The 14918-nt window shown below is 32.8% G+C and overlaps 1 protein-coding gene across 4 annotated transcripts in view; it reads right to left on the bottom strand.

Annotated features, from left to right (window-relative positions):
* LOC141461861 (E3 ubiquitin-protein ligase goliath-like) overlaps nucleotides 1-14918 on the bottom strand; it is a 35539-nt gene that overhangs the window by 5805 nt on the left and 14816 nt on the right. For 2 of the 4 annotated variants that reach the window (XM_074143272.1, XM_074143273.1), the window contains exons 2-6: nucleotides 12090-12222; nucleotides 6696-6813; nucleotides 3350-3421; nucleotides 3191-3273; nucleotides 2094-2190 (exon numbers count right to left, since the gene is read on the bottom strand). In XM_074143272.1, the coding sequence (XP_073999373.1) occupies nucleotides 2094-2190; nucleotides 3191-3273; nucleotides 3350-3421; nucleotides 6696-6813; nucleotides 12090-12222 (503 nt within the window). Of the gene's footprint in view, nucleotides 1-2093; nucleotides 2191-3190; nucleotides 3274-3349; nucleotides 3422-6695; nucleotides 6814-12089; nucleotides 12223-12452; nucleotides 13210-14918 lie in introns of those variants that run through there. The other 2 variants (XM_074143275.1, XM_074143274.1) reach the window with 2 other exon arrangements.

Below are 14918 nucleotides of genomic sequence, written 5' to 3'. Positions count from 1 at the left end.
GTTTTTTGAAAAAAATATTTATTTATTCATCTACATTAATATTGTCGCCTTCAAAGTAGTCCCCTTCGCATACAATACACTTGTGCCAGCGCTTTTTCCAATCCTCGAAACACTTCTGAAACTCGATCTTTGAGATAGCTTTCAGCTCTTTCAGCGATTCGCTTTTAATGTCATCTATGCTTGTAAAACGACGGCCTTTTAATGTTCTCTTTATGTTTGGAAATAGAAAAAAGTCACATGGAGCCATGTCTGGCGAATATGGAGGCTGGGGCATCGTTAAAGTTTTGTTTTTGGCCAAAAATTCACGAACAAGCAATGAAGTGTGAGCAGGTGCATTATCGTGGTGCAAAATCCATGAATTGTTTTGCCACAAATCCGGGCGTTTTTTTCGGATTGCTTCACGCAAACGGCGTTGAACTTGTAGGTAGTACGCCTTATTGATTGTTTGACCTTGTGGCAAGAATTCATGATGCACTATGCCATTAAAATCGAAGAACACAGTGAGCATAACCTTCACATTCGACCGCACTTGTCGAGCCTTTTTCGGTCTTGGCGATCCAGAATGCCTCCACTGGGACGATTGAGCCTTAGTTTCGACATCATATCCGTAAACCCATGTTTCGTCACCTGTTATAACAAGTTTCAGTAGATCCGCATCGTTGTCGACTTCATTGAGTGACTCTTGAGCAACTTCCATTCTCCGCTGTTTTTGTTCGAAATTCAACAATTTTGGAACAAATTTTGCTGCCACACGTTTCATACCCAAAACATCCGAAAAAATTTCATGGCATGAGCCAATTGATATGGCAACATCATCAGCGACTTCTCTGATTGTGATTCGGCGATCGTTCATAACCATTTCTTTCACTTTTTTCACGTTTTCATCGGTTGTTGATGTGCTTGGACGTCCAGGTCGTTCGTCATCTTCAACGTTTTCGCGGCCATCTTGGAAACGCTTATACCACTCGTAAATCCTTGTTTTAGTCATAGCAGACTCACCATATGCCTTTATTAACATTTCACACACTTTATTTCATTTTTTACGCAAAATTTAATACAAATTCTTTGATCCATTTTTTTTAACAAACAAAAATCGCCAAGCTCGAAAAACACGTCTAACCTTAATGGCTGCCACTTAAGAAGTAAACAATGAATATTACTGAAAATTTTATCGTACTTCAGGGGCAAGTGTACCAACATAATAAAAAAAAAAAATTTACAATCAGACTCTCCAAACCCGCGAAATTTAAAAATTCCCGTTACTTTTTGAACACACCTCGTATAACTGGTATAGATTACAATGTTCTAGTCCCAATAGTTTTTGTGTAATTGAAGGTAAAAATTTGAATGTTTTCATATTCGTTCAAAACTTCAAACTCTTATATCTCTTTTCGTATTGATCAGATTTTAACGAATCCTTTACCGAAATGTAGAGAAAGGTTAGGTGTTTAACTGATGTAAACGGCATTTTTCTGACTATGATATTAAGCGAGATATAAAAGGTTAAATATTCCATGTTTTTGATCCAAGGTCGCAATGATTTCTTTACCGAATTTTACACAAAAGTTAGGTGTATAACCGGAGCCGGATTTTCCTATAGGCTAACTAGGCTTCAGCCTAGAGCCTCAGTATCAATAGGGGCCTACATTCAAATTGTTAGCAAAATTAAAATTACACTATTCTAAAAACAGTGAACACTAAAACACTGTTTTAGTGATGTATCAATGTAGTGACGTATTTTATTATCTCTCATGTAATTTACAAACTTAAAAATAGGCGGTGAAAGGGCCTCATAATTGGAATAGCCTAGTGCCTCTTTTCATCTAAATACGGCCCTGGGCTTAGGCCTCGTTTTATCAAGGTTCAGTCTTGGTGTTTATAGAGAAACGACGCTACTGTTCACCATTTATTAGCGAAATTTCTGTAAGGGCTCCTAATGATTTGTACAATAAAACTGAATTGGAAAAAATGAATGCGGGTGGAGGAAATGTGGATTACATCAGAAAATAAATAGTTACACTGTCGAGAATTTATTACGTTCTTGTATTTTTTTAAAAAAAATCTATTAATATTAGGTAAACCAATATAAATACCACAAAGCCACACAGTCGGAGAACATCCTTCTTGCAAAGCGGACATGTCCTGTGTTCCAGCAACCAGGGGTCGATGCAGTTCTTATGGAAGACATGACTATAAAGAGAAGAAAATAAATACCAATTAATAAATAAAAATCCAAAATCAAGTTTGAGCATTCACACAACATTCTCTTATTGCAATTTGCATTATTAAAATTTTCTCTACAACAAAATGACAAATCAAACTCTGATGAGAGATGTAAAATCGTAAATCGGACAGAAATAGAAAAACAAAAAAGTCTGGCGTGGCCTCTGTATTCTGGAGGGCAGGTCTGTGTCCGGGATTGGCACCCCGATATAAGTGTCAATGGTCGCATAAATGTTGTGTAAATAATTATGTTAGTATGTAAATAAGTTTTTATTCATCTTAGATTAGGTTATTAATGTGATGCAAGGAATATCAAGTACTCCATCACAAATTACAATTAGAGTAAGTAAATTGAGAGTGAGTGAACGAGGTACTACATTTTAGGTATGATTAATGTGTGTGACTGTATTTATTTGGATGAAAGTATTTATATGCATGAGTCTGGTTTTTATTAGAATGATTGTTTTAGAATGAACTGGTGTAGTGTCATTGAACAACATGGTCAGGTGCGAAGGACCTTAGATGTAAAGCTCCTTTAAAAAAACTCAAAAAATAAATAAAAATCACTTTACTTATGCTCAAGGTTTATGCTCTAACACACAATTTTTCTTCAAAATACAATATTTAACATATGTTTGATTTCGAACTGACATTATGAAGATTGTAAAACATTACACTTAAATGTTACAAAGAACCTATCCCACAGTAGGTTATTGAAGAACAGTTAGATATTTAATCCTCCAGTACGTAGCAGCGCCTTAGAATGATTTCTAAAAGTGCCATAAGAAGGAATTAAATTGATTTAGCGCAGAGGTTTTAATGTTGCATTTTAATTTGCTTTTCTTGGCGTAAGTAATAAATATTTCAATTAATTAATACAAAAACAAAAAATAGAAAGGGACTGCATCCATTGCTAGTGCCGACGCTATTGCATTATTGTGGATATAGTTTTAAATAAAAGAATTACCTGCATGGAAGATCACGAATGGTATCATTCACTTTGTAGTGTTCAATACAGACAGGACAGCAATCGCTTTCTCCTGCCAATTCCTGTATTTTAAACCATTTTTAACTTAATGAACCACTCAACATCGCCATACTGCAAGTAAATTAGAAAAAAAAATACCTTGTCTTCATTATTAACCGATCTTGTAGGTATCTTGGAGATAGTTTTCTTAATTTCATTACTCATACGTTTCTGCAAGCAACAGTACACACTAGGTTACATTAAAAAATTACAAAAGATCTTTTAAAAGCAATCGTAAAATAAGTTGTAGCTATATTAAATAAGTTATAAAAGAACTGTACAATATACACCATCATTACTTTATTTTGGTCAATTAAAGCTTATAATACTAGTACAAAACTTCCTTAAGTAAACGTCTCGAGAACCACTTGCAAATCTTAGAACCAGGGGTGGATTAATTAAAGTAAAATAAGTACATGCTTTGGATATTGAGCAAAGCGAACATCTGCGATGCTAAAAATAATATTAAAATATTAAAAATAATATTTAATTAAAAATGAATCTAGTTTGATATTAAATTTTAATTTCGTTTTCTTCAATTAAATTCTTAATCTAGGTGTTCTCCGCAAATGTGATATACATATGTATATGTAATAAAAAATAGACAAAGATATACATATTTTTAAGATTGGCAATTATTGCTAAAGTACTTTACTAATTATTTGATTATAAAACTTCTTTACAAGTACTCAATTAAAGGGACTGCATTTAATTATAACTTATGTAGAAATGAATTATTATTATAAGTAGTTATTTTTTTTTGTTATTAGCTGTGAGTAATTTGTGCTCTCGTATTCTCGCAAGCAAAAAATTCCTAATTTAAATAGAATTCAACAAATACTTTTGTTTGTCAAAAGAAATAAAAAGTAGAAAAATGAATATTATAAATCTTCCATTTTATTATCAGCCAAAGAGTGAGTGGTTTGACATGCATGGGAGTAGGCGTGGTTTAATAAACAGTTCTCGCTTCTCATTGGCTCTTCAACCAACCTATTGTTCATACTTCCATTCTTCACTGTGATTGAACAATTCTAATAGTTAATTATTTCTATTAAAAATTAGAGTTTACTTTTTTTACCAATTTTTCCTTAGTAGGTATTTAATGGAGTATCAAATTATGCAATATTTTTTTTTTTGTTTAATAAAAACAAAAAAAAATCAAAGATTATTCTTGCTTAATTGTAATTTAACAAAATGGGTTGTTACTCGTATTAAACGATTTTAAAAGAGTTACTGATTAATAGATTGATATCTCCTATTACAATCAATCTAAGTTAATAGGGTGCTACACTTTACTGAACAAATATTTTGTCGTATATGAAAATGGCCAGCATAAGGGTCATTTGCATTTAATGCAGTAAAATTACTTAAATGATATTATTGCTATGAAATTTGAATAAAACACAGCTTTTTCGAACGATTTTAAATGGCAGAAATTACGAGCTGAAATATGAATGAAATGTTGGGTACTTGGCTGATCTGAGTACTTTCATTATTAAATCAAGCTTTATACTTTTTTTTTTGCTTCATCTATTTTAACAACTGCAGTATATTTCTGCAATAAGTGAAGCTGCATGGTACATAGTATAAATACATGAATAGCATGAGGGGAGAATTCACCCATTGGTGAATCTCCCAAAGAAGAACAGTACACTATTTTGCACTGGTTATTGTTCACTATTAGACGCGAGGAACCATAATACTTACATTTTTTAACTGTAAATTTTTGTTAAGTATATTTTTGTAAGTTTTGGATAGATTATTTTTTTTGTTCCTTGATTTGAACTACTTTAAATGTATCTAATGATAAATAAATACTAGGCTATCTAGAATAATTAGGCTTATTCAAGCCGGGAATATGTGATAATAAATTTGTATTAATGCCTTGAGGTTCTGGACGCCTATGCACATAAACAAATGACATCAATACCACAGATTTCCCAGAAACATAAATATAATTAATTTATTTTATTTACTTTCCAATGAAAATGATAGTTGAATATTTCTTTAATTTATTATTCGAACTTTTAAAATAATCGATTATGCCGTTTTCCATAAAATTCCAAACATTTAAAAGTCTATTCTGTAAAGTCACATAAAGATTCGCATACAGAAATTGTTTAAAGATTTTCTTAACATTTGGAATGAGCAGTACTTTCATTGTAACTTGATGTACCAGCGGAACTTAATCTACCAGTGGAGAGATTGTCTAAAATGATGATTAGAGTTGTCTCCAAAGAACTCCACAAAAAAAAAAATCTTGATAAAACGTTTCTAATAAAAGTGGAAGGTATTTATTTGTAGGTATATAGCGATTTCATATGAGAAATTAAACTTCAAATACATTTCTTCCTTTTAAGAAAAGTAATAAAAATTAAACTGTGTTTACAATACTTATCCCTTAAAGAGCAAAGAGAATTTAAACTGCGGATACAGGTGCCACGGTAGCCGAGCGGTTAGAGGCGACACCTGCAAAGCCAATATGTATTGTGGTACTGGGTTCAATTCCCCGGTCTTGGGCTTTGGATTTTATTTAATGGAATTTACAGTAAAGTATGTTTGTGCTAGTCGCCTCCGTCCACGATGCCTAATTGGTAGTTGGGCGTAAAGCCGGCCTGAAAAAATTGGCAAAAAAAAAACTGCGTATACGGCACGATTGCAATACTTCCCCTGCCACTTCTTCTTTCTACCAAATTTTATTAAAATATGGCAGAGTTATTTAATAACAGTTTAAGAGGGAGGCCTTCTTAAGTGGGGGCAAACTCCGTTTCTAAAGTACATACATCGCATCGAGACCTCATAAAAATTCGCAGTGTTGTGACTTCTAAAATATTTATCTACATGAAATTCCGAATCGAATGACACCTCATTCATGAAAATCAGTTGGCGCGTTTAGGCGCTACCTAGTAGAGAAAAAAGGTAACAACTACACGAACAAGAACATTTTCTGTAAATGCCGTTTTATTCCAATTTTTGGCAATTTTTTTCACAAAATCTATTAGATCTGGGTTGTTGCAAAAAAATTATAGTTATAAAGGAGGATTTGCCCTGTATTATGAAGAAATTTTGGGAATTTTATCTTTTATAGACAAAGAGAAAAAAAGTTGTCAAAGTTAGGTGTATTTCAACGTTACTCTTTTTCGTGCAGTTTCTGACGATCAAGGCGGACTAACGGACATTTTAATAAGTGAAAATATATAAACAGTATGGCTAATAGAAGAATATGTTGGGAAATGAAAATATTTAAACAGCTCGACTCATTCAAATTGCAAACTTGTCTGAAAACTTATTGAGTGGCCTTTAATTTAAATGCATTGGCCGGGTTTAGCATTGCGCAATTCTTTCTAAATCAAGTTCGGTCTCCACCTTGAATATGGCCTCCAAGATAATCTCTAATTATAAGCATAGTTAGCAATAAAATTGTAATATCTTAGATAATACGTACGGTAAGTTTGTGCTTGGCAGTAATGTAGGTAAAACGATTTGCATAATAGTAGAGGAGCCATCCGAGACACAACAGTAAAACTGCAGTCAGTGACAAACTGTAAAGTAACATTGTTCTCCTGTAAAACCAATCATAGTTGTATTACTTTTCTAAAGTATAAATTAATCTATATTAAAGCTTACCACATATAATATTACAAAAAATCTTCAATAAAATATGGATAAAGGTTGAGTTATAATGTTACATTGGATGCAGTGGACACATTGGAGTAATAGGTGGTGAACCAAAAGGGTTTTTAGGTGGGTTAAACCCCAAAATATGTAAAAAAAAACATGAGCCTGGTACCACCACCGCTTCAGATTTTCGGACCATCCTGAAAACAGAACCCAGGATGAAGAGAACATTAATTTGTCTCACCGCAGAAGGAAATCTAAAACTGTTTGAATGGCCAAAAGTATAAGCTTTTACCATTTTATCAACTCTCCAGCGATTCTTAACATTTAGTGATGAATGGACTAATTTTCAACCCCCGCATATCCTGCGTTTTTGATTACATCAGAGGAGTTCTTTGCACCTCTACTAAAAGAAACGGAAGTCTTAGTTTACTAGTTTTCTTAGCAACAGCTAGCAGACAAGCGAAACGTTGAATACTCTCAAGCTGCAGTCTGACGGGATCTCTAAGTACCTTCACCTCTCTTAGCCACAAAAGCCTTCATACTGGCGCAATAAGTGACTGCCCTTCCTTTCTGTCCCTTAATAAACGTACATTTTTTAGGAAAGCGAAAATGTGGAAAAACCCATTAAATAAATTATGTTTTTTTGGACTTGTTTTCAAATTTTCCACCCCGATGCTGTATCTTCATTTTTAGCGGAGTTACGGCCAAAAAGCTGATCAGGATTTCAAGAACTGATCACAAGAACCACTGGTTTTGACTATGATTATGAAAAAAACATAAAAAATTGTGAAAAATGACGTTGTTCCCGTTTCGATATCCCCAAATTTTTTTCGAGATATTTAACATCAAGGTACAATTTTATCTTATTCATGGCCTGTTTTAAATATTAATTTTCCACCAGAAATACTTCCATCCAGTTTTGGAAGGTCCTCTGTCTGCAAAAAATGTTATTTGTCACGCAACGAACAAAAATAATAATAACTGAAGATTTTAAGAAATGTAGTGCGTAATGTAATGGTTGTGGAAGAATCAGGATAAATTTGTTTTATCATCAAATAAAAGTAACCATCACATCATTTTTATGTACCCCTTATGCAAGACTATCTTACGGTTTGACTATTGACCTACATATGATTACGGTAAGAATATCTTGCCAGGAATGGGCGGATGTTGGTCTAGTGGTCCAGAACGTGGCTTTGTCAGTGGGAGATCCCCAGTTCGAACCCAGCGTTTGCACTCATTCATAATACTTAATAAATCATAATACTTTTTTAAATAAAATGTAGTCATAGGTGGCTGGAAAATAAATATTGAAAACCGATCATGAATAGATAAAACAGTAACTTTGATCTTAAATATCTCGACTAGTATTAGGGATATCGAAACGGAGTTAACGTCATTTTCCACAGTTTTTTATGTAGTTTTCATAATCATTGTCAAAACCAGTGGTCCTTATAAAATCCTGATCAGTTTTTTGGCCGTAACTCCGCCAAAAATGAAGATACAGTATCGGGACTGGAAAATTTGAAAACTAGACAAAAAAAACATATGGTATATTTAATGGGGTTTTCCGGATTTTCACTTATCTAAAAAGTTATTAGCGATTGGTGCGTTTTAAATGGATCACCCTGTCTATAAAAGCAATATAGCTGATGTGACACAAAATAAAGTGATTGAAGTATAGCGTTATATCTAGAAATCTAGAAATGAAACAATTCCTACAGCAGTAAGGAGGATTACAGTAATCCGGCTAACTGCCAGGCTTTGTTGCAATAATCCCGTGTTATAATATAGGCGAGAAGGTGAATGAACTTTTTTGGCTACTTCTGATTTCCACCCACTTGTGCATCTACGCTTTTCTTATTTTGGAGAAAGGCCTTAACTTTTAAATAAGAGAGGCGAAGAAGGTGATATCTATAGATTCAAGATTGATCCAGGTAGGAGCTCACGGGTTTGTCTAAGCAAGTGTGTGGATCGTAGGAGGTACGGACAGTACCGTTGGAGTACAGGGATTTGCTACAGTTTTCCAGACTGAGTTATTTGGAACAACAGAATGTTGGCGAGACACTTGGAAGGGATTCCAGAATGATGTAACGGAAATAAGAATCTTCTCTGATCGTCAGGCAGTTTTTGTTTTAAAGGCATTAGTGGTATCCAACTGAGGCTCTAAGATGATGGGTGATTGCATAAGACGCCTGGACTTTCTTACCCGGCGAAAGATGGTTGGGCCCTTCAAGAATCCTGGAACATTCAGGTAATTGAGGGTAAACTTGCATCATTCTGTGGACCCGAATCTACCCTGGCAATCCTGAAACGGTATTATCAGGAAGTGGAGACTCGACAGGTCAGGCAGGGACAGAATAGACTACTTCAGAAATCTCCGGTATCTAGCGTTTTATTTTATTTTATTTTATTTTTGTTCTTGCCGTTCTAGGAACAATATTATCAATATAATTTGTTATGCTTTAAAAAGTTTTTGACAATGCGATAACACCATAGAAACCTCCTAGAAGGTTTCATTTTACCGTCATTTTAACACTTTAAACTACTAAATGAAGAAAGATCATATTTAGCAATCAATTCTTATCAAGATGACGTGGCAATCCAAGAAAAGCTACAATCTGACTCATAGTTCTTGATAGCTATTATAATATGCCTAGCTATCTAAGAAATGTCTACTTCTGAAATTAATTATTATCCTCATTTTAATCTCAGCAACACAAAGATAATATGAACCGTCTACAGGAGTTTGCTCATTAAAAAATTAAGTTTTGTTAAGTTAATTTATTAGTATTTATATTTAGTATATATTTATATTATTAGATTTAGTGATCCATTTAAAACGCACCAATCGCTAATAACCTTTTAGGAAAGCGGAATTTCGAAAAAACCCACGAAGTAAACTATATGTTTTTTTTTGGTCTTGTTTTAAAATTTTCCACCCTCGATGCTGTATCTTCATTTTTTGCGGAGTTACGGCCAAAAACCCGATTGGGGTTTCATAAGGACCCACTTACAAAACCACGCTCTTGATCATTAGACCAACACCCTGGCAAAATATTCCTACCGTAATCACAGTTCAAGAAGTCTTGCATACGGAGTACATTAAAATGATGTGATGGTTACTTTTATTAGATGATAAAACAAGTTTATCATGATTCTCGCATTACATTACACTTCATATTTTAAAATCTTCAATTATTATTATTTTTGTTCTTTGCGTCGCAAATAACATTTTTTTGAAGTCAGAGGACCTCTCAAAACGATGTATTTCTGGTGGAAAATTAATATCGAAAACCGTTCACGAATAGATAAAATTGTAACTTTGATCTTAAATATCTCGACTAATATTAGGGATATCGAAACGGGGTTAGCGTCATTTTCCAAATTTTTGTATGTAGTTTTCATAATTATTGTCAAAACTAGTGGTCCTTATGAAACCTTAATCGGGTTTTTAGCCGTATCTCTGCCAAAAATGAGGATACAGCATCGAGGGTGCAAAATTTGAAAACTAGACCAAAAAAAAACCATATAGTTTACTTCGTAGATTTTTTTCGAAATTCTGCTTTCCTAAAAAGTTATTAGCGATTAGTGCGTTTTTAATGAATCACCCTGTATACAGGGTGTATACGGAGGAGTGATCGAAACTTGGGGAGGTGATTCAGCAGCTCAAATGCAACAAAAAATATTCTCTTCACTTTGGCCCGATTCTCAATAGTGTCCAAGATATTTGCATTTTTAACTTTTCCGTCGATATTCGCGTTTTCCAACATAAAAACGGCCATAACTTTTCTATCCTTTTTCCTACAACAAATCTGCTTATCCCAAATGAAAGAGCATTAAATTTCCTATAAATTTGCTTGGTTTGCTTACACAGCCTCAAAACGATTCTTATAACAATGAAATTTTTACTTTAATGCCTAAATATTTCGTTCTCGATGATATTTGTTAAAATTTTCAACTGCATTTTCTCAATGGTTAATGAATCAAGGAATCACATAATTTCAGAAAAAGTAGCGCATTTATTGAGCTTCAAGATCATACGGATTTTTTTGGTTTTTAATAAAACCCTACCCCGAACAGGGGGGGTGTAAATGCAGAAAAGTGGTATTTTGCAAACTGACTTTTCATTACTAATTTACTCAAATGCAGTCAATGAAGGTAAAATAAGTAATTCCCTAATAAAAAATAAAATAAAACAACATTCTTTAAACTCCTTTCTCCAACATTTTTTTTTTTTTAAAAAAACAGAAATTCCTCTGAGCCATTTACCATTGAGCTGTATAGCAGTGAATTGATCGCGAAACTGCATTAAATATAAGCAATTTCAAACCAAGTGGTAACTGCTTTAGCATTATCGTCTATTTCTACATCTCATTTATTACTAATTTAGAAATAGCAGTTTCTTATTTGTAATGAGGCTTGGAAAGAGTGATAATAATTTATGTTAATTGTGCACCTAAATTATTAGTAATGATTTACAATATCTATATTTAAAGAATTATACACACAGCGTTATCTAAAATTGAGTTTAAATTCATTTTTTTAAAAAAAACAAAAAACCATAATTTGGAATTTTTCAATTTTTAGCTTAAGATTATACTTATTCCAAGTACTGTTCCAATTTTGAAATATTACGTTGCAGATCGACTGCAATCTTAGATACCATATCTATGTCGCCCGCTTAAAGAAAGACCCTCATTTAACTGAGCACCCACCCTCTATCTAGATTCTTTTTTCTAACTTTTATTCCGTATTTTTTTTTTAAAAGAAAAAACACTCAGTAAGACGTTTTGGTTGAACTAGCAGAAACTAGCAAAGCTCAATGAAACTGGAGATTAGTTGAATAAACATTAGTAAACTATTCATCTACCTGAATTTACTGAATATTACCATATAATTTCCACTCTGTGGTATCCAAGTAATATAATAGAAACAAAATTAAAAGAGTCGAAACTAAATGATAAATGAAAAATTTAGAAATATGCACTAAAACTATATCCCTAAATAAACATGGCGTTCTGTTTTATGTTTTCATGTTTTTTCTGTTTATTTTTTATCTATGTGAAATATCATAGATTCACCTTTAAAACAAAAACTTAGAAAGCCAAGTTTCAAAAATAGAGTAAAAACTGCTGAAAAAAAAAAAACAACTATTTTAAGCTTACATCTTACTAACAAATAGCAAAAACGAAACTATTAGAAGGACATATCCAACCTTTGCTTGCTGTGAAGCGGCTCGTAGAAAGTACCTCCGACGGTGATCTCGACGGTCACATTAGCTCCACTCTCGAGCAACTGCGCCAACTGCTGGCCGTTCCGCAGATAGGCGAACACTATGCTAATATTACCTACACAGCATTATTATATTAGAATCTAAGTTATTATTATTCTTATTCTTATTATTATTATTCTAATTCTTATTCTTATTAATATTCTTATTCATATTATTATTATTATTATCATTATTTTTATTGCTCTAAGTAAACTAAAGTTATAGCAAGAGTTAGTTAAATCAAAATGACGTAAAAAATAAATTTCTTTTTACTGATTAAGAAGAAAATCTAGCGTAAATACATACACGACATTCTCTAACGGCTATTCTCAAAGTTCTAATTCACAAATTACTTCAAATCTGAAAATTTAAGTCATTTTTAATTATAACCATCATTATACACTGAAATGTAACCTTACAGGATAGCCTACTTCAACCTACTACTCTAAAACTGATTTTCCCCAAATATTTATAAAATCCATGCGTATGGGATTGATTATACAGGATGTTTCAAGGTTAAGTGTCCTTATTGAAAATATGAATTTAGGACCTCAAAACAAGAAAAAATTTTCCTCTGAAGGTATGCCCGTTAACGCTTTGTTTATAAGATATTCACGTATAAAGATTTTAGAACGAATGATAAATTGATTGGTTGTGTCTCTAAACTGCACATACCAATATTGACATTTTACGGAATAATACCTTCTGGAATTTGCACTGTGGACTTTCTAAATAATAACTTTTTCTCAATAACATTTATCAGTTTGACGCTTCTCTGTAGTTTGCATCATTATGCATCGCATTTATTCTATCAGTGATATGGTGTTTGTGTATTGTTTTTGCAATGCTGCCCTTCGTGAATATTCCGTGCGATTTCCGAATAAAGGATTACCATAAAAGACTATCTTTAGGTCCACATTTCAACGTCTTAGAGTAACTGGCATATTTACTTTAATGCCACGCGCTGATGGAGCTCTTGCCCCTTAATGAAATAAAAGGAGTGCGACAATATTACAATATTTTGATGAAAATCCGTCTGCCAGTGTACGAAGAGCTGCAGCTGAATTACATATTACGGCAAGTCTCTAAGGAGAGTAAGGAGAACTCTCTCTGCAGATGGACATCACCCATTGCCATTACCAACTGTACGACATTTATTACCTCAAGAATTTCGTCAAAGAAATTTTTACTATTGGTATTTAAATCAAGTTGATCTTGAGCCAGAATTTTCGCGTCATATTCTCTGGACGGATGAAGCTACACTCACAAGAAATGTTCAACCAAAAAAACTTATCATCTCTGGAGGCTCGAAAATCCACATGCAATTCGTGAGCACCATTTTCAGCGTGAGTTTCAGTGATATTAGACAATATTTTCATTGGTCCGCATTTCTTACCACCTAGGCTTAATGCGGACACATTTCTGCAGTTTCTTAGTAATGATTATTACATTTTGATTGAAGTTGTTCCGCCTCAACTCAGAAGGAACTCATGGTTTCAATTATTAGATCAGCGTTTCTCAACCTTTCTTGGCTCGCTTACCACTTGGTAGAACATCATGCTACGTATAACTGTACCACTTCGTAAAAATGATTGTATTACGTGAATATTGTTATTCCGAGTGCGCTATTTTATTATTATTATCTTTCTTTGTATAGAGATACAATGAATCTGTTACGAAGGAGTGCAAATTCTTGTTCACTTTATAAACTTTGTAAAGTGTAAGATCTTAGTTTTAAAACTTTTAAGAATTGCGTATAAATTTTTCTCTTCAAAATTATTAATTAATTTACAAAGTTCTTCTTTAGGATTATTATATTTGTGCCTAAATCTTCTAAATTAATTTCTTTTAAGCATTCAACTACCTGTAAGTACCAATTAAATTTAATGTTGCTTGGATAGAGCTTACTCATTACAATCCAGTCTCTTTAAGCAGATTTTTACATAGTTATCATTTAAGGTTCTGTCACATGATAATTCTATTAAATTTTCTTAATCTTTTATCGATAATGATGTAGCTTTTCCTAAATTTTCTTTATAGTAGAAGTTTCAAATCCAATTATCATTTGTGTTTTCGGGTTTTGGAAAATACTCCATGAAAGACAATTTTAATCCTGTTAAATGTGCTATTATATTTTCTCGTATATCTTGAGACAGACTAACCTTATTACTGTAAAATATTAATAACTTTACTGTATAAATATTATTAATTAAAATAATGTTTATGTATTATAGGAAAAATCGTTTCTATGATATTTTTATGCTTTAATTTCTTTTTATTTTTTATGTCCGCCATTATTGATTATTTTTCGTATACCACCAACTAGCAACTCGCGTACCACTGGTTGGGAAACGCTGAATTAGATGATTGTCCAGCACATTGCGGCAGAGGTCCACGAAAGTGGTTAAATTAATATTATCCCAATCGACGGCTTAGCCTGCTTGCTCTCCAGATCTAACACCAATGGATTGTTTTTGCTTGGGATGCCATTTAAGGAAAAGTCTATGAAATGCCGGTCAATGATCTTCATTCTTTAAGAAGAAGAGTAATTGAATCATTAACAGTAATCCAGTACCGTTCGGCTATTGCTGCTGTGGAAGAAAGATACCGATTTCTCATTTTCTTTATTATTTATTTATTTACATTTAATTGTCATAATTTTCTATTAGTAAAGCAGTTGGAAGACACTATTAATTTTTTTTTATTATAACCTACCTAATAATAATTCATAAAATGGAAATCTTTGGACGTGAATATCTCATAATCAAAGCG

This window comes from Rhodnius prolixus, unplaced genomic scaffold, assembly GCF_049639745.1.
Source record: "Rhodnius prolixus isolate KJV_2025 unplaced genomic scaffold, Rpr scaffold_12, whole genome shotgun sequence".
Classification (NCBI taxonomy): domain Eukaryota; kingdom Metazoa; phylum Arthropoda; class Insecta; order Hemiptera; family Reduviidae; genus Rhodnius; species Rhodnius prolixus.
This window is presented reverse-complemented; position numbering and strand designations above follow the sequence as displayed.